Source organism: Naegleria lovaniensis (genome assembly GCF_003324165.1).
Source record: "Naegleria lovaniensis strain ATCC 30569 chromosome Unknown tig063, whole genome shotgun sequence".
Classification (NCBI taxonomy): domain Eukaryota; phylum Heterolobosea; class Eutetramitea; order Acrasida; family Naegleriidae; genus Naegleria; species Naegleria lovaniensis.
The window spans coordinates 36132-64043 of record NW_025407885.1 but is presented as its reverse complement, the minus strand read 5'-3'; the positions used below and the strand labels follow the sequence as shown (position 1 = coordinate 64043).

At 36.5% G+C, this 27912-nt stretch overlaps 9 protein-coding genes across 9 annotated transcripts in view; 4 read left to right on the top strand and 5 right to left on the bottom strand.

Annotated features, from left to right (window-relative positions):
- Positions 1-301: 301 nt before the first annotated feature.
- C9374_012996 (uncharacterized protein) lies at positions 302-1351 on the top strand (the record flags this gene model as incomplete). Its single annotated transcript, XM_044688823.1, has 1 exon — positions 302-1351. The coding sequence occupies one exon, from the start codon at positions 302-304 to the stop codon at positions 1349-1351; it is 1050 nt and encodes a 349-aa protein (XP_044542140.1).
- Positions 1352-1748: 397 nt separating this feature from the next.
- C9374_012995 (uncharacterized protein) lies at positions 1749-4997 on the bottom strand (the record flags this gene model as incomplete). Its single annotated transcript, XM_044688822.1, has 4 exons — positions 1749-2037; positions 2095-4526; positions 4592-4632; positions 4772-4997. The coding sequence occupies 4 exons, from the start codon at positions 4995-4997 to the stop codon at positions 1749-1751; spliced, it is 2988 nt and encodes a 995-aa protein (XP_044542139.1).
- A 373-nt stretch (positions 4998-5370) lies between these two features.
- On the bottom strand, positions 5371-13548 carry C9374_012994 (uncharacterized protein; the record flags this gene model as incomplete). Its single annotated transcript, XM_044688821.1, has 1 exon — positions 5371-13548. The coding sequence occupies one exon, from the start codon at positions 13546-13548 to the stop codon at positions 5371-5373; it is 8178 nt and encodes a 2725-aa protein (XP_044542138.1).
- Positions 13549-13686: 138 nt separating this feature from the next.
- On the bottom strand, positions 13687-16770 carry C9374_012993 (uncharacterized protein; the record flags this gene model as incomplete). Its single annotated transcript, XM_044688820.1, has 1 exon — positions 13687-16770. One exon carries the CDS (start codon positions 16768-16770, stop codon positions 13687-13689), a length of 3084 nt encoding a protein of 1027 aa, XP_044542137.1.
- Positions 16771-16922: 152 nt separating this feature from the next.
- C9374_012992 (uncharacterized protein) lies at positions 16923-20118 on the top strand (the record flags this gene model as incomplete). Its single annotated transcript, XM_044688819.1, has 2 exons — positions 16923-19164; positions 19211-20118. The coding sequence occupies 2 exons, from the start codon at positions 16923-16925 to the stop codon at positions 20116-20118; spliced, it is 3150 nt and encodes a 1049-aa protein (XP_044542136.1).
- Positions 20119-20886: 768 nt separating this feature from the next.
- On the top strand, positions 20887-23661 carry C9374_012991 (uncharacterized protein; the record flags this gene model as incomplete). The annotated part of the gene is made up of 2 exons (XM_044688818.1): positions 20887-22227; positions 22291-23661. The coding sequence occupies 2 exons, from the start codon at positions 20887-20889 to the stop codon at positions 23659-23661; spliced, it is 2712 nt and encodes a 903-aa protein (XP_044542135.1).
- Positions 23662-23880: 219 nt separating this feature from the next.
- Positions 23881-24681, bottom strand: C9374_012990 (uncharacterized protein; the record flags this gene model as incomplete). The annotated part of the gene is made up of 2 exons (XM_044688817.1): positions 23881-24242; positions 24351-24681. The coding sequence occupies 2 exons, from the start codon at positions 24679-24681 to the stop codon at positions 23881-23883; spliced, it is 693 nt and encodes a 230-aa protein (XP_044542134.1).
- Positions 24682-24826: 145 nt separating this feature from the next.
- Positions 24827-26496, bottom strand: C9374_012989 (uncharacterized protein; the record flags this gene model as incomplete). Its single annotated transcript, XM_044688816.1, has 3 exons — positions 24827-25725; positions 25811-26151; positions 26291-26496. 3 exons carry the CDS (start codon positions 26494-26496, stop codon positions 24827-24829), a joined length of 1446 nt encoding a protein of 481 aa, XP_044542133.1.
- A 419-nt stretch (positions 26497-26915) lies between these two features.
- The window catches only part of C9374_012988 (uncharacterized protein), a gene marked incomplete at both ends in the record, with an annotated part of 1089 nt that continues 92 nt past the window's right edge, over positions 26916-27912 (top strand). The window contains one exon of the mRNA XM_044688815.1: positions 26916-27912. This exon is cut by the window's right edge and continues 92 nt beyond it. Within this exon, the coding sequence (XP_044542132.1) occupies positions 26916-27912 (997 nt within the window).

The following is a 27912-nucleotide window of genomic DNA, read 5'->3' as shown; positions in this document are numbered from 1 at the left end:
AGTGTACGTTCTAACTTGTCGAACTTGAAAATTCAGTAATGATCTAATTTTTTACAATTAGTATTTAAACAGACCGACCATTTTCAACGAAATTCCTTCACTTGTCTTTCCATTTTTAGAACATGAACAAGACCAGCATACCGTTCTTGCTTTGTTGTTTTATACTGATTCATACACAATCCTCAAACATGACGCATTCCGTTTGGTTTCATTTTCCATTCAGAGATGTCAATTGCCAACCTATAAATTGCGCCATCTTATTGAAGCCATCCTTCCCAACAAAAAAAACAGTTCAATCAACATGAAGACAACACTTGTCTTGCTATTCGCACTCCTACTTGCAGCAGCTGTCCTTGTAAGAGGTTCTGATTCCTATCAACAACCAGACACTTACAAACCTGTCGACACCTACAAACCACCTGTCGACACTTACAAGCCACCAGTTGACACCTACAAGCCAGTCGATTCTTACAAACGAGAATGTAAGAAGAAGTGTGTTCTCCACAAGTATGTCCAAGGAAAATGCATCAAGCACAAGACTGTTGGTAGAAAGAAGGTTTGCGACAAGTATGCCGTTGTAGGAAAGGGACGTTGTCTCAAGTACAAACGAAATTCAGTCTGTGACAAGTACAGTAAGGCTGTCACTAAATGTGTCAAGCACAAGAAAAAGAGATATTGTGCCAAGCATGAAACCAAGAAGGTCTGCGACAGTTATGGATCCAAGAAGGTCTGTAAGAAGCATTCCACTCGTAAATATTGTGTCAAGCATAAGAACGTAAAGAAGTGTTGTTCTTATGGAACCAAGAAGACTTGTAAGAAATTCAAAAAGACTCCAATTAAGAAGTGTACTCAAAAGAAGGTCTGTGACAAGTACGTCGACTCGTATGCTCCAAGAAAGTGCAGAGTGGTTCGTAAATGTAGAGTCTGTGGATACAAGAAGAAGTGTGTCAAGCATCAAACTAGAAAATTCTGTAAAAAGCACAAGACTGAAAAAAAGTGTGTCAAGCATGCCACAAAGAAGTTCTGTGCTCGTTTCAAGAAGGTTTCATTCTGTAAGAAGCATAAGAATGTCAAGACTTGTTGTCAATACAAGACTAAGAAATATTGTATCAAGAAGAAGACATTCCCATCCAAGTGCATTCATTACAAGCATACCAAGAAGTGTGTGAAGAAATCTAAGGGAAAGAGAGTCTGTAAGAAGCACAAGTGGACTAAGGGAAAGAAGGTCTGTGCCAAACACGCACAAAAGAAAGTATGTGCCAAGAAGAAGAAGGTTTGCAAGAGAGTCAAGATTGACACTTATGCAAAGAACGTTGATACCTATGCCAAGAAGGTTGATACTTATGCTTAAATGATTTTTTGAACCAAATTTTGTAAGAATGTGAAGGGTTTTTTTGAATGACATAACCCTTAAATTTTCACTATAATGATTAGTGACTTGAATGTTGCTCGAGTAGCACAATTTGAATATTCAATCAATTTTGTACAAATTTTGAAAATAAGACGTTTGTGAGATATTTTTGTACAATTCAACGTTGTTACATGTTCTTGTCGATGTGAAATATTGGTGGTCTCGCTATTGGATGTAGGTTGAGTCGTTGCTGGATCTATTAATTTGACCATCATGGTTACTTGTTGTGTTTCAATAATTTCTTTTTAAATTAATCCTCTTCATGAGATAGGGAATACTGTGAATACCTACTGTTCACGCATGCTAAAATCTTGTTGCTTTTATTACATATTTTCTTTCACAATTGCGCTCCACTGGAAATCGCTGTTTGAATTCTCTCTAACATGGTCTCAAGCCGATTGGAAAAAGAAAACGTTCTAAAGTAAATTTTTGGAAATTTCTGCTGTAAATAAGTGATGATATTGAATTCTGTTGTGAGAATTGGATGTAATCGATTGGCAAGCTCCATTCGATCTGCTAAAGGAAGCGGCACTCGTTGCAAAATTGTTTCAGCTTGTCTCAAATGTACCAAACAAGCTGTACGAAGTACTAACATATCTCCGTTGTTAAATATAATTGTTTCCTTACTAATAATTTGTGAAAAACAAGGTTCATGAATCATGAATAAATTACGTTAAACTTACGAGAATTCTCTCAAATTGTCAGCAAATCTGTCACAGTATAAAGTCAATAATTTTTCAACTGTTGCCCGTACAGAGGTTGGTTCACTGGAAGGAGTTGTCGCTGTGGAATCTCGACTAGACAGCAGAGAAAAAATAGAAGGTTCATTTGGAGTGGATCCTTCTCTCAATTTTTCCAATTCATACTCGGTCAAATTGGAAAAATTCCACTTTTTCAAGTTTTCACTAAGCCCTCCAGCGACAGCCTCATCAAAATTCTTGAAAATGTTCTCAAGTCTGGCCACAGTTGGATTACCAACGGATGGTTCTTCATCATAGGGTAAATTTTCAAGTATGACTGACAACAAGTCGATTAACACTGAATAAATAGTAAATTTTCTTAGGGATTGTGCGTAAGAGATAGTGATTGGATCTATCTTCATATCAAACATATAATGAGCTCCTTCTTTAAGCACCAATATATTAAGCATCAAAAATAGCTCAATGTTATCTACTGTGATATTTCTCAACGTGGTAATAAGTAAAATCTCCATTGGAAGCTTTCCCATGTTAATAACATGATTGCCTGCCATCATTCTTAGAACGTTGTGGTCAAATTGAAATTCAGGAGCATCCCTCAAGACCGATGACGTCTTGGTAACGACCAGTGGTTTTGGAATGCTGTTTTCATAACCATAAAAAATGTCACCACGTTGTAAGTAATTTCTGACATTGTCATAGGACATTCCAGTAGTAATTCTAAATTTACAAAACGAAATCACTTGAAGATCGGGAACTGCAAAAATAGAGTAATCACTTCCTTCCTTCGATTCCATTGATACTGAATAATTAATGTAACGTCTAGATTTGAAATTTGGAGAGTCATTATCAAGCATTTCGTCTGATTTGAGTAAAAAGTATTTAGCAAGGCCTAGATTCGCATTACTCAATGCATACAGTGCTGAAAGGAGAAATCTACCAAGTCGGAATGAATAAAAAGCTCTATCTGTTTGAATTAAAAAATCGTTTTGAGGACCGTGTCTTAGTACTATCGAGCCCACCAACTCTTCAGGAAAGCTAGGGTCATAGAATAATTGCAAAATATCCCTGAAAACACTTCCTCTATAGCTGATTTCAAATGATCGACGAATTGATGTTTCAGCCTGTTGTTGATAGCCATTGAATGAGCAAACAACCGCATGTACAGTATAGAGTAAGGAGAGAATTTCTGACTTTTTCAAGTGTTGAATACTTTCGTTGGTATGTTTCGAAAACTCGGGATGTTGGAAAAAGCAATTTGGATTTCGGAAAATGTCACTCATTGTCACTTTTAAATCTTCTCCAAAAATTGTTTGCTCAATCAGCTCCTGAGAAAATAGCCGAAAGCCATAAACAACATATCTATGGTAGTATTCAAAAGTGTTAATTTTCATGTATGAAGTGTTGAGAAGGTCTTGTAAAAACAATGAATGCATACTACTGCTTGCATCACTTCCTTCCTTATTACTGCTGCTGTCGCTATGTGATGAATGAGTTAAATTTGACCTGGGACTGTTTTGTACACGTGGTGATTTTACGCTTAATGCATTTACAGAAGATGTTGGATCAGATAATGGCTTTTGTGATGGACTCAGAGACGTAGTGGCAGCAGTAACTGAGGAAGATTGAAGAGCAACGGAACTAGGTGGGTTATATGGCTGATATCTATAATTATGTAATGAAGAAGTGGAATGAGAATGAGAAGGGGATGTTGACAACTGCTGTGTGATTGATAAATCATGACTCTTGGCGCTGTTGTTTGAAAATGTGGGTTGATGATAATTATCGGATATTGCATTGTACTTGCTGGCTATGGTGCTGGTTGGAAGAGTATCTTGTTGCGATAAATAATTTTGGTTGTTTGTTGTTTCATAGGTACTGAGAAGCTGTGGCTCAGTATAACGCGTTTGTGACACTGTTGTAGGTACAGTTTGGTTATAGACAGTACTGGGATAGGCAGTAGTAGTTGTTGTGGCACTAGGATTTGTACTAGTCTGCGAAATAAGTGTTGATAATATACCAGGTTGTGTTGGATATGATTGCTGAGGAGGAATAATTGAAGTTGGATTTGTCATGCTCTGCGTTTTCATCAATTTTTTCTTCTTTTTTGTTTTCACTTTCTCTTGAGAATGTTGGATAAAGTTTGATGGAAAATTTGTTGATTGTCCTCCACTTGCATCATATCGAGACAAACCACTAATGTCAGGATTATATGCATAATGTGTGAAAGTGTTTTGTTGAGCTCTTGGCGACTCGACACGAAATGAAACTACTTGAAAATCTTTTGGCTTTTTGGTTAATGGTTTTTGGGGTCTCACAACAATCCCCTCTTGCATCATCTTCTGAAGATATTCCTTTTTAGGTTCATAGTAAACGCAATTCAGTCCTCTTCGAGTGCATTCAATGCAACACGGAAGCTTTTACAATATTATTTGTAACATGTAAATAATAAAACACGGTTCATAAAACTATTAACACCTACAGTCCTATCACATTTCTTATGTTTCTTTCTGCATGCCTCGCCTATTAAATCCATGATTCGTTCCGATCAGACCATTAAAAATCAAATATCAGAATATAAAACCGATTCCAAATTTTCCAAGGTCCGATCAAAAGATGAACGTGTTAGATGATACTACTTTATGGTAAAACAATTACGTACATGCAATCGGATGGTACTTTTGAGAGGAATCATTTTGTTGAAGTTGTTGTTGTTGTTGCTGATCGTTGCAAGGCGATGAAGAGGATGATGAAGATGTTGTGATGGTTGAAGGGTATTGTTGTTGTTCTTCTTCTTCTTGAATAGTCGCGGCACTATTATTGTTCATATCAGTCTTGGTAACATGATCATCATCCGCAACATCTTGTTGCTGCGGCTGGTCGGTCATCATGACAATCCGATAAATTCGCTAATGATGATATCTCTTTAATGATTTTGTAAATGACGATCGTTCACCCACATCAATGTACTTGGATTCTCTTGCTTCCGACACTTGATGATGAAATTTTGGCACAATGATTGTTTGCACTTTTGGTGCGATGTCGTTTTTTTTGATCATGATATCTCCGTGTGTGGTCGTCGCAGCTTCGAATCCAATCGGGTTGCAGATTTTTTAAGGCAAACTTTCCAAAGTTTAAATTGCATCATGATAGTACTAAAGTGGCTGCTATTTGAATGATGTTGTGATAACCGTGACGATAACGGTCCAGTAGCTCATTATAATGAAATGTCATCAGAGAGGTTGTGAAGATAAATCCAAATTACAGCTCGAGTTTAATGGCCTTTCGTTTGCAAATATTTCGAATCGTGTCAAGTTGTTCAAGTGTCCAAACCGATGTGAATTGTTTGAGAATAATCTTTTCGAGTAGAATGGCCCCTGTCAGCAAATCTTTGATGGATTCGCTTGAAACGACACTTCCATTGCCACTCAAATTGAGAATCTTCAAATGCTTATTATTTCTCAATTTTTGTAAGACTTCAGTAAATACATTCTGATCCATATATTTGGCACAATTTGAGAAATCCAAACATTTAAAGTTACCACCTTCAAATTGATCCATAAATTCTTCTTTTTGTTCTCGAGTTTCAAAGAATGATTGTGCATCATCAAAGTAAACACTAAATACAATGTCAGCGCTGTCAGAAGCAGATTGGCACAATTTCAAAAGTTCAATAAGAGATTCCAAACTATCTTCAACTTCAGAATCACCATCATCACCAGAGCTATACGTGGCAGCTGGAGTATTAGGATAATTAAGTGTCGTTGCAAAGACTGGTTGAATTGGACTTGGTGAAAAAAGTCTTCTTGGACTTCCTGTGTTTGATCGAGCACGACCTTTTGGACTCGTTGGATCCGTAACATTGGAGAGAAGAGGATTTCTTGGACTGCTGGGTGTTGTGACACTTGAAATTCGTCGTGGACTGGCTTCAGTTTCTTGTTGTTGTGGTGGTGAATTGCGAAGGGCACTTGCAAATGAACCTTTTCGAGGTGGTGCTCGTTTTGGAGAGAAAATCATTTCAGCCACTGCATTTCCAAAGTCTTTTTCATATCTGGAACTCTTTGGAGTTCGTGCAGAGAGAGGAATTGCTTCTCCACTACTACTGTTCTCCAAATTACCTTCACTTTGTACTTTCTTAGCAAGACCACTAAAGAATACATTTGTAATTGGAATTTGAAGGGTGTTTTTGGATGGCTTGTTGACAATGGCCTTATCCATAAAAGAATTCGAGATTTTGAATGAATTGTTCATGGCCGCTCGTTCCTCAGTGCCAGGGCTCAATGAAAAGTTCGTTGGATGAGGACTCGTACATCCTTCAATTTGATCGATTTGCTGAACCTTTTGCATCCATTGGTCATATTCAGCATTAGGAGCAAGTGAAATTCTTCCTTGTTTTTCTAAATCGTCAATAACGAAACGCAGCATTGAAAAGACATTCTTCATGGATCCCTTTTCAATTTCTTCATGCGTGCAAGTTGTATTGGCTGAGGCAGGAATTAATTTGTGGACAGCATTATTGAAATGTGTAATATTTCCGCTCTTCTCAAATCTGTTTGGATGTTTCTTGAATTTACAACTGTTATCTCCATAATATTTGTTGATCAATAAGCATAGCATGGTTCCATCCTCAATTAAATCCGACAATTTCATATCAGAAGTTGGAATTTCTAACATGTGTGACAGTGTTTCTTTAAAGTATTTTTCTTCTTCAGCTCCTGATAATTTTGTCCTAGTTGTGGCGTGTTCAAATGCTTTGGTACGACTAGATTTGATTCCTTCGATATTCTTTTTTCTATCTGTGATGGAACCGTCATTGGATGGTTCCACATTTGTCATGGCAATAATTGGAAGGTTGGATAATTTAAAACTATTGGTTCTTCGTGCGGAAAAGGCACCTCCTCTTGAAGACATTGGTGATTCAGCATATTGATTCATGTGTTGCTGTTGTAAAGCTTTCAAATACTTGTTTCTCTTTTTTGGATCTGAGCACTTGATAGAAAGCTCGAACAGCAATGCTAAATTGCTGATGATCAAGCTTCTTTCTTTGACCTTCTTTACATCCTGGGCTGCATCTTCAAGGGAGTCATATTCAAACACAGATTGAATACCAACATCTTTGCAAAATTTAGTATAAAGTCCAATATTTCCAATTGCATCTTGGTTATTTTTGATTTCTTCTTTCAACTTTTTGCATGGCTCAATTTCTGGGAATAATGTGTTGGCATATTTACACAAAATTACGCCATCCAACATATTTTGATATAATGACAAATCTGCTTGGAAATCATTCTTCACCAATTGCATAAGCCATTTGGAGAGAGCTTTCTCAGCAAAGTCTAATTCTTGAGAATAAAACTGTTCAGAATTTTCTCCTGACAACTTGTTGCCGGTTCTGAGAAGTGAAAATATGGATTTTCCTCTCATTCTTTCATAATCTTCTTTTGCATATGTGAAACCAACTTCTGTCATCATTTCCATGAATTTTATAGCAGCGTCATGCTCATCATTCTTTGGCGTGCTGGGTGGTATAATTTCTTCCTTCTTTTGCTCTTTTGGTTTCTTGAGAAGAGATAATTTTTTCTCTAGAGTATTCAATTTAGTGGTCAGAGAAATGATCTTGGTTTCGTATGATTGATACTTTTGGGAAATGTCAGAGTTGAGGTGTTCTTCGAATTGTTGAATAGCAGAGATGGTTGTTTTGGCGTGCTCACTTTGTTCTTGTTCCTTTTCGAGAGTAACTTTTTTTAACTTTTCCTCATGGTCATGCAATTTCTTTTCTAACTCTCCACATTTCTCACAAATGAATGGTTTGTTGATTTCCACGTTGAGTTTGTCAACTTGTTGTTTCAGATCATCACGCTCTTTTTTGAGATTGTCGATCGTTGTGAGGTTTTGATGGTTTTGTTCTTCAAGCTTTTCAAGTCTGACTTCAGCTAAATTTTTGCCTTCTTGTACTCCCTGAAGTTGTGAAATATAGTTGGCAATGGCAGTTTGCTTTTCCTCTTCCAAATGTTGAATTGTATCGTCTCGTTCTTTCAAGCGTTTTTTAAGGTCTTCAATGTTTCTTGTAGCATTTGTCTCGGCAATGTGTAAAGATTGAGTCAATGTGTCATTATTGTCACGCAAGGCAGCAAGTTCTTTTGAGATCTTATCGAGTGCTTGTTGGGTGTTGTCAAGATCTTGAGATAGACTGTTGCACTTTTCAACCTCTTTGATATATTTTTTTCTTTCTGCTTTGATAAGTTCATCATTTTCTCTATCTTGCTTTTGTTTTTGTTGTATAAAATCAGTCTTCTCTTGATTGAGTTTGGAAAGAGTATTGTCTAAATTATTAATTTGGGTATTAAGTAAATCGATCTGGTTGTTGAGGTTGATGATTTGCTTACTGCTCTCTTCCAATGATAGCTTGGAAGTGGCTTGATCCTCTAAAAGTTTCTTGTGTTTCTCGTTCAAGTCATCATATTGTTGTTGGAGTGTGCTCTGCTTGTCCATCGCCTTTTTGATCTTTTTGTTGCTCTTGTCAAGATCCTGTTTGCTCGCTTGCAGTGACTGTTTTGCATCTTGCAACTGCTGTGACAATGCTTTTTGAGATTCTAGAGTCTTATCAACTTCACCTAACAGAGCATTAAAGGATGATACATCTTTTGCATCTGTTTTAACGTTCAATTTTCGAGCAATATCTGTTAACAAGTCACGCATTGAGGAAATATTTTCACTCTTGGATGTGATTGTCTTGTTTAGCTCTGATATCTCTTCTTCCTTTGCAAGAATCTGTTTTTCAAGCTGTGTGATTTGGGTTTGTTTAAGATGCAGACTATTTTCGATCATGTTCATACGTTTCTCATGATCTACCATTTTTTCATGGTGAGTCTCTTTCATGGCTGCCGTGTCTTGTGACAATTTGGAATAATCTTCCTGCTGCTTCTTGTTTTGATGTTGCAACTCTTCCACTTCTGATTTACGTTTTTCAAGTTCTTCTTCAAGTATTTTCATTTTGAGATATTGTGCTTCCAATTCTTGTTGCTTTGATTTTAAAGCTAGAGATGATGTGTCCAATTGTTCTTTGAAGATGTTATTTTCCTTGTGGTACTTTTGCTCCAAATCATTTAACTCTTGCTTGCTCTGTTGAAGCTCATGATGATGTGAGATTTTTTCATTTTCCAACTGTTCCATAATCCTTTGGAGCTGAGCAGTATTCGTAGTAACATGTTGAGAATACTTGTTCTTTTCCTCATCATACAATTTTTGCAAGTTATCATATTTCAACATTCTTTCTGAAAGTTGTTTTTCAATTCCTTGCAATGATTGTTGAAGTTCTGTAATCTTTTTGTCCTGTTCGTGCAATTGATTTTGTTTTTCTGAAATTTCACTTTCCAAAGTGTGATTCTTGTGAGTCAAGTCTCGTACCTGATTGTCCATATCTATTTTTTGCTCATTGTAATGCTGTGTTAATTTGGAAATTTCTTTTTCAAGCTTTTCCATATCTATTTTTTGCTTTTGCAACAATTCCAGATGAGAATTTTTCTCAGCTTCCATTTGCTTTGAAATTGTGTCGAACTTGTTTTGTACTTCTAAGAGATTCATCTCCAATTTTCGACCTCTCTCCAAAGCCTCAGAAAGCTTGGAATCTTTGGTTTCGCATTCTTTTTTCAAATTTTCAAGGTCTTTCTTAGAATTAGCAAGTTTTTCTTGAAGTACCAATAACTCTGAGTTTTGTTTTTCAAAAGCTTTCTCTTTTTCGTTGATGGTCCTGGATAATTCATTCTTTTCGTGTTTAAGCTGATCCAACTCTTTCTCTAAACGACGAATTTGTTGTTGATTGTGTTCGTGATCTTTCGTTTTGGATGTCAACTCTACGGTTGTTGTCATTACTTGCTCTTGCAACTGTTTATGCTGTGATTCTTGATATTTGAGTAGCTCTTCTTTTTCATGTAATTTGTACCTCAGCTCATTCCTTTCAAGAGTTAAGCAGTCCTTCTCTTTGGACAACTCATGTATTTGCTGTGTTGCAATGTTCTTGTGGTCCTCTAGCTCTTTTAACGTATCACGATGTTGACGAGTTAATTTCTCGTTTTCGTTTCTCAAAGCAGTCAATGATTCGCTCACATTATGGAGGTCTTGAGACAAGGCTTCAACTTGCTGTTCCAACTGGATTTTCGAGTTTTCAAGCGAGTTTTTCAGCACCAAAACACTGTCAAATTCTGATTCTTTGTTGTGCAAACTGTTCTTCAGAATTTCAATTTCTGTCTTTTGTTTCTCAACTTGTGTCAAGAATTCTTGTTTTTGTTTTGTCAAACTTGAGGTTTCAGTTTCGTTTTTCTTTGATAAATCGCTATTTGTCTTTTCCAAGTTGGAAATGGCTTGAATTTTCTCGTTCAATTCTGACTGCAGCTCTTGAACTTCTCTCTTCAAATTATTGATATCGTTAAGAGCATTTTGGTAACTAGAGTCTAACTTTTCATGTTCGTTGTTAACGTGATTTAAGGTCTGTTGCGTATTTTGCAACTCATTGGAGGCATCTGTTAGCTTTTTCTCCATTTCAATTTTATCTTGTTCGAGGAGGTTTGTTCTTGTTGTGGCTTCTGAGAGCTTTCCTTTCAAATTCTCGAGCTCTTTCTCTTTCTTCTCCAACTGATCTTGGAGATTTCCAGTCTCTAACTTATGTTTTTCAATAGACGAGGCAAGTTGCACTTTTTCACGTTCAAGTTGTGAAGCAAGTATTTCAGATTGTTGTGTCAATTCAGAATTCTTATTTTCTAAATCTGTGATTGATTGTTGTTTCTTAATAATGATTTCTTTCTGTTCACAAATGAGTGTGTTCAAATTTTCTAAATCTTTTTGTAATACAGTCTTGCTCTCGGTCAGAGTGCTCATTTCCCTATTGAGCTGCTCAATCGTATTTTTCTGCTTGTCTTTCTCGTCGCGCAGAATTGTCACTATTTGCTCTAGTTTTTCTATTTCTTGCTGCTTTGTGACGACCTTAGCCTCCGCCTCTGTGACGAGTAATTCTTGCTCTTTGAGTTTCTGTTCCAATCTTTCTTTTTCAGATTTTAGAGCGCTAATCCATTGTTCTTTCTTAGAGAGCTTGTTATTCAATTTTTCAACTTGTCTGGTCTTTTCTTGAATCTCTGATTGATTTTGGGTAAGCTCGGTTTTTCTCTCCTCTAATGTCTTGGTTGTTTGTTCTTTTTGTGAGCTCAGGTTTTCAAGAGATTTTTTCGCTTCTTGCAATTGATTGTTAAGAGTACGATTTTCAGTTTCTAGATTTACAATTTTGTCTTTCAATTCTTGAACCTTGTCCAAGTGTGCTCGTTCTATAGAAATTTGCTTTTCCAAACCTTGATGAAGCTTCTCGTTCAATTTTTCTATTTCTGTTTGCAATAATTTTTTCTGTGTGTTGTACTCCTCTGTCATTCGAAGGACCTCCGATGTCAACTCTTCGTTTTTCTTTTCAGAGAGCTCCAACTTCATTCTAGAATTTTCGTATTTGTGAGTAACATCTTTTAACTCAGTCTCCAAGGTTACCAATCTGTTTTGTAACTCATGCAGTTTGGCGTCTTTCTCAATATTTTCTGTCTTCCGTTTCTCCATTTCATATTGGAGTTTGTCATTTTGAAATTTGATTTCATTGTTGAGCTTTGCAATAGTAAGATCCTTTTCCTCACACTTTGAGGCAAGCTCCTTTGAAAACTTGTGGTAATTCTCTAACTCTTGTTGCAATGTGCTTAATTTTTTGTTCGCTTCCTCCAATTGTGTAGTCTTTTGCTTTTCATCGGATGTCAATTGTAATAGCTTCTCTTCCAACGACCGACATTGAATATTCTGACTTGTTATAGCCTCTTCTTTAGCTGTAATCTGTTGATGCAACCTGTTTAGCTCGAGTTCATGCTCCTGTTGTTGGGTTAATTTCGATTGTGATTGGTTATTTTTGAGCTCTTCCAAATCTTTGATTACTTTTTGATTCTGTGAAAAAAGTTCTTGAACTGATTCTAATTTAGAAGTTATTAATGAAATTTCCTTGTCCTTTTCTTGTTTTGTTTCCTTCAGTTGTAACTCGAGATTACGAATATTTTCTGTTGCAGTTTGAAGAGACGTACTTGAATTGTCCCTTTCCTTCTTGAGAACATTGTATTGCTCTTGTAAATCTTTCAGTCGATTTTCTGTATTGCTTAATGATTTCTGCAAATGCTCATTGTCGAAACTTAATTTTTGTTGCAATTGTTGAAGAGTATGAATTTTGGACTGATACACATTTTCCAAATCTGATAATTGCTTTCGATGAGATTCTATTAGCTCTTTACTTTGCTCATGAAACTTGGAAGACTCCATACTACTTTTTTCAATTCGATCAATGACCTTGTTTCGTTCTTCAGTAAGTTGTTGTTGTAAATTGTTAATTTCCGTTTGTTTGGTTGAGAGTGATTCTTTAAGAATATCGATTTCTTTTTCTTTGAATGTGAGTTGATTATTCAATGTTTCTGTTTTCAACTCTTTCTGTTCTAATTGACTCTCTAATTTTACGATGAGCGAGTTATTATTCATGAGTGCTTTTGCGCTTTCATGTGTATATTGTGTGAAAGCATCTTTCAATACTGTCACCATTTTTGAATAGTCGTCTTTGAGTTTGTTGTAGTCAATCCTCAAAGCAATAAGAAGATGATAAATTTTTACAGCAAAATTAATCAATAAAGCTTGTAACGATTCTCCATAATTATGTTTTGTCATAATCATATTTTCAATTAGAGATTCCAATTCTCCAACTGCATTGGCTTGATGTTCCATAGCAACTCTCATCGAAGCTCGATATGTTCTCATCGATTCAGAATCCCAATTATTAGAACGCTGAGTAACAAGCGCCTCTTGATCCTCCTCTCTAACACTACTGCTACGGCTTGTAACAATACTTTCATCATCACTTTCCAATTTCCGATCGCTTAACGACTCGGCCGTCGTCGAGTAATTGAAATGCAAGGATGACAAAGGCTTTTGCGAAACTTTTCGCCTCGTTGAACTCCGTGTTCCATTTTTTACGGTCGTTGAGGTTGTAACCGTGTCATTTCCCGCCAACTCTTCGAGTGCAGCTGCATCAAAAAGCCCAATTTCTCTTCGCAACGCAAGTAATTGTTCGGGAGTGATGGTATTCGAGTAGTTGTTGTTGTTGTGGTTGTTGAATAAACTATTACGGGCAATGTTGTTCAAGATGGACGCTCGGGAGGGGTTCAAGTTCGGGTTGCTGTCACTTGTCTCGGAAGGCTGTTGTTGGGATGCTTTGTGTTTTTTGTATAGTGTATAAATGATGAAAAACAGTACAATGCCGACAGAACTCAGCAGTGTCAGCAGTACGAGAGGACTTGTTCCTCCTACAACTACGACTTCATCATCAAACTCAGAGATGTGGAAAATAGAACGTTCCCAGTTGTTGTTGCCATTGTTTGACATTTTTTAATTGTTATTTAAAAACCAATGACATGTGCTCTTTACAAATTCATTGACGGACTCTTCGTTTGGATTGACAAGCGATAAATTTGTTAAAATGAACCGAATAACGTGCTGAAATGGTTGAAGTATTCAACAATTTTATTGTTTCTGCTCTTGATCCATAGTTTCAACCATGACATCCACAATATCTTTGGTTTGCTTTCCATCGAGAGTCACTACTTGGTATTGATTCTTTCTGAAATACTCTTTTCCTCCAATCATGACACGTCTAAGGCCTTGCAAACTTGGATCGAGAGGTGGCTGGTTAGGATTTCGATTGTTTCTCTTAAATGAGACATATTCAAATGCTCTTGGAGCATTTTCTTTGAGCATGCCTATGGATTTCAATTTCTTATTCTCCTCTGTTTGATTAAAAAGAGACTCGGTCAATTCACTCATCAACACATCTCGTGCTTGTTCTGCAGCATCTTTGTCAAATCTTAAGGGATATTTGTTTGCTAGCCACATATACAAGTCAATCATTCTGTGATAAAATTCAATATTCTTTAAAGCTTCTTGAAGATATACTCCCACTGAATTAAAGCCTGTTTGAATTTTAGACTCTGTTTTGGACTTTTCTCGAATTTTATCCAAAATCCTTAAAATGTTTTGCAAGTCAATATGTAATGGAACAGTTGCAATTTTTGGATTGGAGAAATCTTCTACATAACGAATGTGCATCTCCTTAGCTCTATCAAACCCAGGTACTGGTGCATTCACAAAGTCGAATTTTTGTTTCAGTGTCATATTGGGACCGGCTTCATCAATTGCAGCTGCCAATTCTAATGTTTCTTGAACATCACAAAAGAAAAAGTCCTTATGAATTTTGCTCAAGGAGAAGAATTTTTCCAACACATCCCTTATAGGAATAGCAGTTATTTCATCATTGTCCTTAAGATTCTTGTAAACTTTGGCGAATTCTTCAATCTGAGACCATTCAGGAAATAGACCTGCTTGTTCAATGGCTGTGTTTGGAGAATTCATGCATTGATGAAGGTACTCTAAATCAGTGTCAAAAAATGTTGTGACTTGTCCATGTTCGTGAAAACCCCTACGTCCAGCTCTTCCTGCAATTTGCTTCACCAAAGATGGCTCAAGAGGAGCATTGGATTGTTTGGCATTTTCAAATTTAGACATTTTGTAGAACACAACGCGCTTAATGTTCAAGTTAAGGCCCATACCAACAGCATCGCTGGCAACCAACACCGAGTAGTCTCTGTTTCCAAATTCATCCTGCTCCTTATCGGCACTATCATTAAACAGTTCTGCCTGATCTGTTCTTACTTCAGGAGGTAATGCTCCATAAATAACGCAACACTTAATACCGGTATTCACTTCAATTAATTTCTTAATTTCATAAATTTCATTCCTGGAAAAGGTAACGATGCAATCAAAATCTTTGATATTCTTGACATCTCCCTGTAACGATTCCGAGCAAATCTCTAAGGGCTTCATTCGAGTATATGGCACCACTTCTAATGTGTCTGAAATTCCTGGTTTTGAAAAGTAGAGAAGCTTATCAGCAGCAACTGGTTGATGATAATGATAAAGATTTTCTCCTGTGGCTGTTTCATCTTCTGTTGGAATGTGATTGGGATTGTCTACTTCAATAACCTCAATGCTAGTATCTTCTGATAATTTGGAATTATCTCCAAAAACCAAGTTCTTTACAATCTCTAATGCGCTTCCATCACCACAAACATGAATTTCCCTTGCTTTCAAGCCTAAAAGAGCTCTAGTCCAAGCAGAGCCTCTTTGAGCGTCAGAAATCATTTGAATCTCATCAATTACAGCAACATCATAAATTTCATTCAAATCTGCCATTTCGACTGTACATGCAACATGATTTGCTCCAGGAATTATTCTCTTTTCTTGCCCTGTTAATAAGTTACATTTACATCCATACCTTGTGTTCATCTTGGTGAAAACCTCTTGGGCAAGTAATCTCAACGGCCCACAATAAACACCATTTTCAGCGGTCGATAAGGCCGTAAGAGCAGCATGAGTTTTTCCAGAGTTTGTTGGTCCAAGATGATAAATCACTTTTCTTCCGAAAGGTATTGACTTCTTGTAGAATTTGAATGGATTGGTCATGTCACAACAACGAAGTGCCTCTATATATAATCTAAAGTCTGAAGGATACTTTTGCTGAATGAAAGTGTTGAACCATTTCGACAGCTCTGTTGAAAAGTTACTGTTTCCCAACGTGTGTTCCGTAATAGTTGCAAAATCATAAAGCTTCATATCTGTATTAATCACATTCGAAAAAATAGAGTCGTCACCACCTTTTTGATTTCTCATAACAATTTTCTCTGGATGAAAATTGATTACCTCGTCCACTAAAGTTGCAATTTCAGGTTGTATTTTTGCACGTTCCAATATCTCCAAACAGAATATGTCAAATAAAAATTCATAGTTCATCGATGTACACTTGGCTTTAAAACTTGAATTCTTCTTCACATAATTGAGCATAAATGTTTTAAACATTTTCGCCTTGTCTTCGTCAAAAGGGGTTAACATTAAAGTGGGGTCATGCTCTTTTGTTGGTGCGCTAGTAAAGTCAAAGTTATCGGGACATTTGATAGTGAATTTTGGGTATTTCCAGTCCTTATACCTATCGACCTGTTTTTGTTCGAAATTTGATCTTGAAAGTAGTTTGGACACCATCGAAGCAACTTCATTCTCCACTGATGTCTCTGACTTGTTCCGTTCTTGCTGTGTCTTATTATGCGTTCTATTGAATTGATGTCCTTGATGATGATGTCTGGATCTGTTTCTATTCATGTTATTGTGTCGAGTGTCATCATTTTCTAATTGTTCGTCCTTGAACATTGGCCAAGTATCTCGTGATTTTTGAGCGTAATGTTGAGGAGGAACTTTTTTACGTTCATGGTCCTTGAATTTCCTCGATTCTTCATTGTTAGGAGTGAAGGATGTATTTCCGAATTTTCTGTTATTATTATTTTGATAATTATCCTCTCCGTACAGAGAGGCATTTTGAGTTGAGAAATTTCTCATTCCGAATAAAGCATCTTGAGTCATTAGAAATTTAACACTTGAAGCAAGGGCATAAAACCGTTCCGGTCTCAACAAGTAGGACGCCATCCGAACATCCTCATGATGATGAGAAAAAGCACTCTTAAAATTCGTGTTGTTGGATGTGGAAAGTATGAACTTTTTCATTTTTTCTTTTTCGTAATTATTGACTCAACAATTCTTCACAAGACTCATCATTATTGATGAAGATGAAATCCAAGAGACTTTTCTTTCTCTTGAATCCTTTCGAGATGATGATCCAAACAACGTTCTCTTTGAAGAAGACATCGTTGCAAAAAATGAGCGAACGGAGAAGATCTCACTCTGCTGCTGGAAATAGAGATGATGAAACTACCCATCCAAGAAATAATAATAACATTCATCATCCTCTTCAGAATAGTGGAGTAAATCCGAGAAGTGGTAATGCTTCATCATCAGTTATTAATCGTGGTGGAGGGAATAGAAATAATTCGGGATTGATGAGGAGAAGTAGACCCTCGCTCGCAATTAAAGCTGTTAATTTTAGTGCCTTGTGGGAAAGCTTGGAACGAGATTTGTGGAAAATTTTGTTCGATCCTTTGAAAGCAAAATTGACTCATGACATTGAACAATTGCATAATATTGTATATAAACTAAGCACTTGCCAATGTTATGAATTACCTGACCAAAGTGTGTTGGCACAAAATCCTCATGCAACGGTTATTCCGCAAGAAGGTGATATTCAACCATGTACTCTATATTTTATGTTTAAGAGATTAATTGCTAGATTTATTCAACAAGAATTAATTGGACAAAGACTGAAAGATTTGAGAGGTTTTTCATTGTTGAAACAATATTCAGAATCTTGGAAGAATTTTGTAATTTCTTGTGAATTTATGAACAAGGTATTTCATTACCTCAACACAGATTGGATAAACGACATGGAATGTAAACGAAAGTCTAATAGACAATCACCCAATACTAGCGACAAGAACAATGTTTCTCCTGTAAATTTGAAACTCATCAAACATTTTAGCGAAAGTAATCATGTCTACCACACCAGAACGACTTGTTACTTACTTTGGAGAGAATTCTTTTTTGAAAGATGTGACAGCAATCACAAGAACAACCAGGATTTTGTAAATATTGAAAGACATTTTGTTGCAACTAATGAAATTGAAAGCCCACCAACACAAGATGCAGATGAAAATTCACCACTACCAGAAGAGGTTATCTATTTTGACAAATATATACTATATCACACTGTGTTGCAAGCAATCGAGAAAGACAGAAATGCACACTCACCACTGAGATCGAAAGCAGCTCTCTCTTCATCCGTAGACGAATACTATCCACTTCTTAAATCGGTAATTCGATCCTTTGTAGATTTAAGCTTGGACATTGAAGAGGATTACTATTTCAATATCAAGTATTTGCATTTGACATCTCTTGAAGGATTCAATTCAAAGCTACAGCCATTTATTGGAGATTATTACAACTCTCTGTTTACCGAAGTGAAAAATGATCACTACAAAGGAGGCTCAAAAAAACGAGTTGCATACTACCCGCTCTTTTATACCATCGATTTTGAACGATTCCTTCTTCACAGCAGTGTTGAATATTACGCTAGTGAAGTTTCATCTCTGATATCACAGTTGCTGATAGCCTCAGACCAGGCTGTACGAACCTACATCAAACATGCCTTAACACGAATTGACCAAGAAAGTAACAAAATAATTTTACATTATATCAACGCAAGTTCCAAGGATACTCTAACCAAGATTTGTGTTGACACATTTGTAGAGGGAATGAACATGGTTAACATCACTAATGACACTATAATTGAAAGGTCTCCGAGATCTCCGTTACCAACTCAATCCATGTCATCATCCAAGGATTTCTTGTTCAGTGAGATTGATCAATGGTTGAATGATGTTGAACATTTTACACACGAGTTAGAATTACTGTTCAAGCTGATCATGAAATCAACGCGCAAGAATGCATTTAATGTGCTTTCAAGAAAGTTACGAGACAAAGTACTTGTGGACATTTCTAATGAGCTAAAATCTAAATTTGAAAATTGTGCTGAAGACAACATTGATTCAATATTGTTCATTGAAATATTTATTGAAAATTATTTGAAATTTGGAAACATTGTCAACAATATCTTTGGAGGTAACTTTGATCTAAATGTGACAAAAGATAAGGCATTCAAAGAAATTTTCAACAATCCTCCCGTCTATCAAACCAATGCAAGCATACGAAGTGCAGAAAGTTTGGCCAGGTATACCAACCATTTGTTGAAAGCCAATTCAAAAACAGCCCTTCCTTCCAGCTCCATGGATGACTCTAATTTAGAAGATGGCTTAGATCGTTGTGTTATGATTTGCACATTATTGAACGACATGGACGTTTTTGTTCAATTTTACAAGGTATTTCTGTCGAGAAGACTGCTCATCTTTTCATCAGAGGGCGACACATCTCAACAAGAAACAGAGTTGATAATGATCAACAAGTTGAAAAAAGTGTGTCCATTTAGTCATATTTACAAAATTCAAACAAGTAAGTGGCATAGATTTAATGTGATTTCGATATGACCAGTATAAAGTGATCAATGACTTGGATGTTGCAAGAAATTTGAACGAACAATTTAAGCAGCATGAAAATGAAACTCCCTCAACCAACACACACAAGATACACTTGTCGTGCACTGTTTTAACTCGAGGATATTGGCCCTTGCAAGTATCTTCCCTGATGTCTCCAAGCAGAAACAACAAGTTTATTGTACCTCATGTAATTGTTGACCGTATGAACGATTTTTCCAAATTCTATGCCAATCAACACTCCGGTAGACATTTAACATGGCTCAATATTTTATCCAAAGGAGTGGTACGAGGATACTTTATGAAATCGTCATCACCCTACTATGAATTCAACGTTTCCATGGTTCAGCTTGCATTGTTGCTTCCATTCAACAAAATGCATGGATCTTCCAATGAATCGACACCAGAGGACGTGTCTACTATCAAGTGGACTGTTCAACAATTATTAGATGAGACTGGTCTGGAATTGGATGAATTTATTCAAGTATTCACACCTTTGCACTCGTTGAAATTATTTGATGTTGAACATTCTTCAGGTCATTCAACTCTCGACCGAAACTCAATCATCCAAATTAATGAAAATTTCAACAGTAAGAAGAACAAAATTGCTCTCTTTCAATACACCATCAAGCAATACCACGAAAATACTGGAAGAGATCACCCATTGAATGACAAAATTTATTCACAAATTCAAGAAGATCGACGATATGTCATCCAAGCAGCCATTGTGAGAATCTTGAAAGCACGAAAGCTCATTGAGCACAAGCAACTCGTGAACTTGTTGCTCACACAACTTTCACCAACCTTCAAACCAACAACTGTAGATATCAAAAGAGCCATTGACTCCCTTCTTCAACAAGAATACATGAAACGAGTGAACGACGACTCGAATTGGTATCAGTACTTGGCCTAAGCCATACAACTGAATTCTTGCAGTGTCGGCGGAGTAAATTTGTCGGATTGGAATGTAGTTCGAGAGGAGATTCATGTTTGGCACATAATCGGGTCCGTTCCTGGATATCCTTTTTGTGTGCTCTCTTGACAAACGAGGCACGTGATCCAACAATCACTTGACGAAAGATATTTCTGAGTAGTGATTCCGGTTGCTTGTCCAAGAATTCAGTGTTTGTTTGTTGATTTCTTCAGAATGCATTTTGAATCATAGAATTTATAATGGATGCACCACCTTTTGTGGTCGCTTCCACTCCTCAAGTAGTATGATTAGCATTCTATTTCATGTACTTGTTTGGATCCACAACATGAAATTGGCATATGGGTTTCAGACATCAAACTAACATCCCTGGTGGCTATTCAAATTTGAAAGAACCTCGCAAGTGTCAAACCTTTTAAACATTGTGTGTTGGCCTGGTATTTGAGCGCCACATCTTCGGATTACTTGACTCGTCGTCCTATTGTCTCCCCTCAAATCCCAATCGCATAATACCACTACTTTTGTAGCATGAACAAGGAAGAATTATGGGTGATCATCACCAACATGTAAATTGTGGGGTTTTCTTTCAAGAAAAAAACAAGAGACCACTCACACATTTACTCGATAGTGATTCACACAACAAGTAACTCACTGGCTAGACTCCTTGATTCCTCTCAATTTTCAATCTTGGATTCTTTGCCAAGAGAGATCTCTCTCATCCAGTCAATACCTTTTTCACAAGATTCTGAAATGTCATCTAGGACAAATAATTCGTCTCCTCTTCCCTCCTCCTCGCCAACTCATGCAATGAATACTTCTACAGCGAGTAACATGACCAACACCATGACGAGTAGGGGTAATAGCAATAACAGCGACGATGGTATTTCATCCACTCATCATCTCTCCTCACAGCCGAACATGACGCTGCTGCCAACTAAAACAGAGAACAGAACGGCATCTCCATCACATTCAGTTCTTTCCATTCCACAACAACAACAAACCATTCCCCATCATCAAGGATATATATCTCCACCACACTCAAATCCTTTTGAGATGAGAAGTGGCACGACAAATGACTCCCAAAATTTGATGCAACAACAACAACAAAACGGTTATCCCATGTCCTACTCGTCGTCATCTGTATTATCGGCTAATACCATTATTCTAGGAAGTAATGTCAACAATAGCAATACTTCAAGTTTATTGGATATGATGTTAGATCAGATGCATCAACAACAACAACAAGCAAATTTGACTGTATCAAAATTTGGAGGATCATCCTCGACAAAGATGCATCAACAACAGCGCACAATTCTGTCAAACATAAATCCAACACAATCTCAAACAAATTACCACAACATGCATGTTGGCAATAACGGTCAGATGTCATACACAAATGAACCTCATTCTACTTTATACAACAACACGAATGGCAATTCCAACGCCATTTTGTGGAGTAATCATGGGAACATTGTTTCAGATCATCCAATGATGATGACTACAAACACCGGTGTAACTACTTCTAGGAATACTACTTTACAAAACAAATCCAATAGTGGCCATGGTATTACCAACAAACAACTACAATTCCACGTTCATCACCTCTCGAACGTAACCACAACAAACTCGCCGTCAAATCAAAAAATAATGACAAATAGCATGCACGGTTCTACAAGTGGTAATTTTGGTACCAACATGGGCACGTATTCATCAGGATCATCCTCTTCCTCTTCGCTGTTATCTCTAATGACAAGTGACACTGGAAGTTTGGATGCAGGCCATCAACATGTTGCATCTCTACCAACAAGTGTCACCATGACCTCCAATATGCCTTCATCCAATCAATCATCACCTCATCAACAACAATACGGGTATTCATCACCTCAAAATAATCTTTCAATTACTCCTAGTAATCCACAAATGACTCACTCTTCACAGCAAATATTTTACAGTGGCATTTTGCCACCATTGCAGCAATATTCATCGGGAGATTCAGACTCCTCTGACGATTCTGATGACCATACGAATGCAGAGGATGAATGTGAATTCCATCCTATTGCCTGTGTGCAATGCAGACAGCTTCATAAAAAGGTTTGTGTTTCTACATGTAGAGTTGTACAAGAGGATTAAACTTAACTTTCATGATATACGTAGTGTGACAAGAGACTGCCATCATGTACAAAATGTGTTTCAAGAGGAGTGGAGTGTACATATCGCACTCCCAAGAGGAATACTTCTCAACCACAACAAAAGAAAAAGAAGAAAAAGAAGAATCGATCTAAATCATCATCAAATTTGACACCCTATATGCCTGTCATTCCAAATCGTGCAAAATCTAAAATTGTGGATATTTATTTCACTTGCTTGGCTGCTGATTTTCCATTGTTTTCTCGTGACGAACTCGAATATTATTTGGATGAACAAAAATGTCCTCCAGGAACTCCAAATAAGCGAGAAGTGGAAGTGTTATTTACAGTCATTCGAGCACTTGTTGAGCAACGATGTGGAACAATTGAAGATGCAGCTCGAGCTATGCTTGAAGCACGTCACGCATTGTCAACCGTGTTTTGTCATCACTCTAATTTTTATGTAGCTACTGCTTTTTGTTACATGTCATTTGTGGAATCTTTGAATCATGATTTGAAGACTGCCAAATTTTTCTTACAATGTTGTGAATTTTATTTGGAATCACTTGCAAATGAAAATGCATTGGACGATCGAGCTCAACTCCTTAAAAGAGCTCATGCCTATGCTAAAATATCCACATGTAACAATCGAATTTCTAATGACTATTCTGGTAATGTGATGGACATGATTAAGCAAATTCCACAAATGTATACTCTCTCTACTGGACAATCACTTCCTCCTGAATTTCATGATCTTGTTTCACAGGAAATTACCGAACATAATTATCAAGAAATGTTAGACGTGATTGATACCTTGACTAAATTAATGTATGCACAGAGTAACATGTTAACGAAAACAGCAAACTCGAAACCATTTTCTAAAATTGATTTAGTCTACTTGTTTATTTCGAATGGATTGAAAATAGCCATTCTCACAAAAGCTGGACAACGAAAAGATCTCATTGAAGAATGTGCATTGCGAGTTACGTACACAACCTACACAGATTTATATCCATTCTGTTCCATTGATATGATTAGCTATGTTGCATTGGCTGCCAGAGTTCATCTTCATATCGTTCGTGCCATTGAAGCAGGTCAACGAAGTGCCTACAACACTGGAATTACTTCATTGGATGGCAGCATGATTGGTCAGATCGATTATTATGAAATTTTAGCTCATGATTTGAGAGGAATTAATTTACTCAAAAGACATTTGAAAAATCCATCCGCTTACTATGATGGACTTGTGAATGAAATTACACAAATACTACACAAGAAGGGCATTTCTGTTGATAATTTGCAATCGAGTATTCAATTTTCGACACTGGTCGATTCCTTGCAAAATGATTTAGAAGCAGTTGCCTTTTCCACAGATCCTGTTGTAACTCATCATGTGTAGTGAGTTTTGTTGTCATTGTCATGCATGTGATTCGCTTATTAAATTTTGAACTTTTAAACATGTTGTCTTGACAAGAAAGGTGTGTCCACAATTAGTACGAGCTTTTTTTTCAATTTTGAATGCTAAGCGTACTCCATTCGGAACGTTACTTTTTTGTAATATTTTCATTTCCTTTTATTGTCAAATCAAACTTTGTCGTTGTTCGCGAATGAATATAATTTACATAATCGCCAATTTTCTTTTAATTTCCTCATTCTCAATCGAATACAATCTCTCCACTGGAATGCTTAAATCTCCCGTTTGCTTCCAATGTTCATGTTGTTCCCTCACATACGAAGTAATATCCTCAATTTTTTTCACTTTATGTTGAGAAAGCATTTCCTTGACAATGTCACCCTTCAATCCGATTTGAATGGCCCTTACTTCTGGTAATTTATTTCCGGAGGGATCGTGGTAGGGATCCCATTGAACTCGCACACAAGTGTTGGCATGTTTTTGTTGATCCATTAACTTCTTCCATTCCTCTTCACTGCCATAGACTTGGTCTAATCCGTAATAGAAATAACTACAAATTCCATTTCCTAAATATTTATATAAATACAAAATAATAATATTACAATTATTATAAATTTAAATTCATATAAAAAAAATAATAAATAATAAATTGAAATTCGAATATATCAACTCACCCAATATTGAATTTTCAAAATATTCCTTATCAATAAACAATGCCAATATCCGTTCTTGATTTTTACTCGTGGCATACTCACTCCGATACATCATCCACAAATAATTTGTTTTGATCCAAGTCATTCGAGTCATGCTAAACTTGGAACAATTTTCAAAGGTTTGATGAGAAACTGCATGTTGTGCAATTTCTGGATTGTATGCCTGATAGACCACCACACAGTCGTCGGTAGTAGCTGCAGTGACATGTTTTCGAATGGGTACAGAATTGAGATAATTCAAAGTTTGTTGTTGAAAAGACTCTTTGGGGAGAGATTGAAAGAGAGAGGGCATGTTTCAATGATTGAAGGTTGTTGTTGTGAACAATGTTTTCAATTTTTTCATTGTTTTTGTGAATTTATTTTTCTAGATTTATTTTAAGTTGTGAAATTGAAACTTCAAATTGAAACTTGAAAAAGTCACAAAAAAATAAATAATATTACAATTTGGAGATGAGGAACATGGCATTATGTTCTCCTAATTGAGGTCCTCGTTGATGATGATCACCTTGCAAAGAATGGTCCAAAGTTGTGTTTTTCAACAATGACGAATAATCCAATGCATTTTTTACAATCCAACGCTGTTTCTTCTGATCCATATTCGCAATCATATTTCGTTCCCGCAATAATTCTCGATCAATTTCATGCAATGTTCGAATTTTCGTGACTGGCAACTTTTCAGAACTTGCACAGTGTTGTGTGAAAATTTCTTCCCATTCCCATGCTGTTTTTGTTGTCAAAATTTTTGTAATACGACTTTTCAATTCAGAATCATTGGAAAATAAATATTGAGGAGAAGTATATTTGGTGAGAGGAAGAATTCGAGTGGATGATTGGGAATGAATTTGTTGTGGAATGGTGTTGTTGGATGGTCGTTCAGAATCTTTGAATTGTTCTTGTTGTGGACACGAATGAATGGTTTCATATCGAGATAATACTGTGAGAAATGCTTTCCAAAAATGTGGTTCCAAACATCCAACCGATAATAATCCTTCCCTAGTTGGATAAATATTATATCCTAATATGGAACCAGCTAGGACGTGTCTTCCATTGGATGCCATTTCTTCATATCCGTTGAGTTGTAGCGTGAGAGACATTTGAATCGTGGCAATGGCATTGTCAAACATGGAGACATCAATTTGTCGATTCACTTGTTTCAATAATTCGATTTTTTCTTGTTGTGTGAAAATTGGATTTTGAAGAATGGATTCTAATTTTCGAATGAGAGAAGTTACTTGTAAGGCAGAGCTGTAACCAGTCATGACATCTGAGAGTTGGATAGGAAGAGGTTTCAATCCGGAATTCTTTTCAGAAACGTCTCCAGAAATGTTGAAAATTCCTAAAAATGGAAATTATGAAATATCACCAAGATCATTCAAAGTCAGACTCCCGAACAGAGAATATACTCTCCACGAACCACTTACCAGCTGCTCCAACAGTATTCATATCATGAGCTGGCATATCTCCATATTTTTTCACATCTTGTCCAAATGCAGAAATTCGACAAATGACAAGCGCTGGAAATTCCTCCCATAACTCACTCACATGTTTAATTCCAAGCAATTGTTCTAATTTTCCAGGTCGAGCACTATCAATTAAAACTCTCACACCACTCGGTGTTTCATGACCAAACAATTCCTTTTGAAATAAAATCTTTTTTAACATTTGTGAAATATCTTTTCGTTTAAAATCCAAAGCAATTGATTTTTTGTTTCTATTAAAACAATGAAAGAGATAACTACTATTCTTTTCAGAATCCTCCTCTCTATTGTTCAAAAAAAATCATTAATTATTTTTCGATCCAAAGATTTTAAATTTCCAAATATATCCAAAAATATTATTTTCAGCAATCATCATCATCAATAATCCTCATCTCACCAAACAACAACAACCCAAACACCTACTCTTTCATCAATGGAGGGAAATATCTCGTCGGGTCTCCTCCACTTTGATCTTCAATTTTAATCACTAGTGCTCCTAAATCTTGCAATAATTGAGCACATAATGGACCTGGATAGAGTCGAGACAAATCGAATACTGTAATTCCAGAAAGTGGAAGAGAATTTCTTGTTGTTTGATTTGTTGGATTCGGTTGATTCGTACGAGACATTTTTTTTGGAAAGTGAAAAAATTGGAAAAATCTCATTGTTGACGTCTATTGACAATCAATGCCTTATCGAAGGACTAGAACATCTAGGAATACCACAAGAAGTGGGACAAAAAATCCATGACATCATCTCACACACACGATGCCAAATCTTCACAAATAATACTCTATCATCAGGATATACGAATGAAATAGGATTACAACAGGGTGACGGACTTTCTCCAACTGCGTTTAAAATCTCTGTGGAACCAGTATTACAACATATCGAACAGAATTACAAAGGATATATTATCGACCCTCAAGCAGGTCCTTTTGGCTTTGCTGTCGGTGGATGGATAGACGACATAGTCTTAGTATCCAAAGAAACCAAGGAACTAATGGAAATGTACTCCGTTCTCAGAAACCTCTTAAACACAAAAAGAATGGATTTAGAGCCCGACAAAACAGAATTTTTTAGCAATGTCCCTGCCATTATCCTTCTTGATGACAAATTCCATTTCTCCAAAGACGAATTTATTGCATTAGGAGCTCACTTCAATACCAAAAACGATTCTTCCAAACTCAACAAATGGATCATTGAAAGAACAAAACAAAAGTGTAATGGCATACACATGAATGCAACAATTCAATCAGTAATCAATGTGATTAACACTGACATTATTCCGTTCATACTATACCATAGCTACTCAATCTCAGATAGTTCCACAATACAAAAATGTAAACAAGTAATCCATGCCCGAATTAATGAAATTTTCAAAACAAAGAAAAAGCTTGACCCTAAATGGTTATATCTACCTAAACGACAAGGAGGACTAAGTCTCAAAGACATTGAGATGCTCTGGAAAATAGACTGTTTTAGCAAAATTAGAAAAATCATGCTCCAAGATGACCACTATTGGGGAAGCACCACCAAACAAATGATCAAAATGTGCAATGAATCACTCGGGCTCAACCCGATCACATGCCAATGGCCTACTAACATGAGCCTCAAGAAACTAGACCCTTTTCCACCATACTTTAAAATAACTGCGAGAGCAAACAAGGAATTCAACATCAACCTATGGAACAGTGCTGAACCTATTGAAAAATCACCAATCATCCCTTTTATCCACGACAAGTGGAACAAAGTGAGCTATGGCCTAATCCGCAATCATGTTTTTTATGCCCACCAAATCAACCTCATTCATAATGAAGAAATCAGAAATGAAGTATCTAATAACCTCCAGAAACTTAAAAACAGATACAACATCATTAACAACAAACATTCAACAGCCACAAAACGAGCCTTTGAAAAGGCTAAAATCATAGCAACGGATGGAAGTTTCTACAACAAAAGAGCTGGTTATGGAATAGTAACAGATAATGGATTAGAATTAATGTCAAAAACAATCGGAATACAAAATGCACAAAATTCTGAAA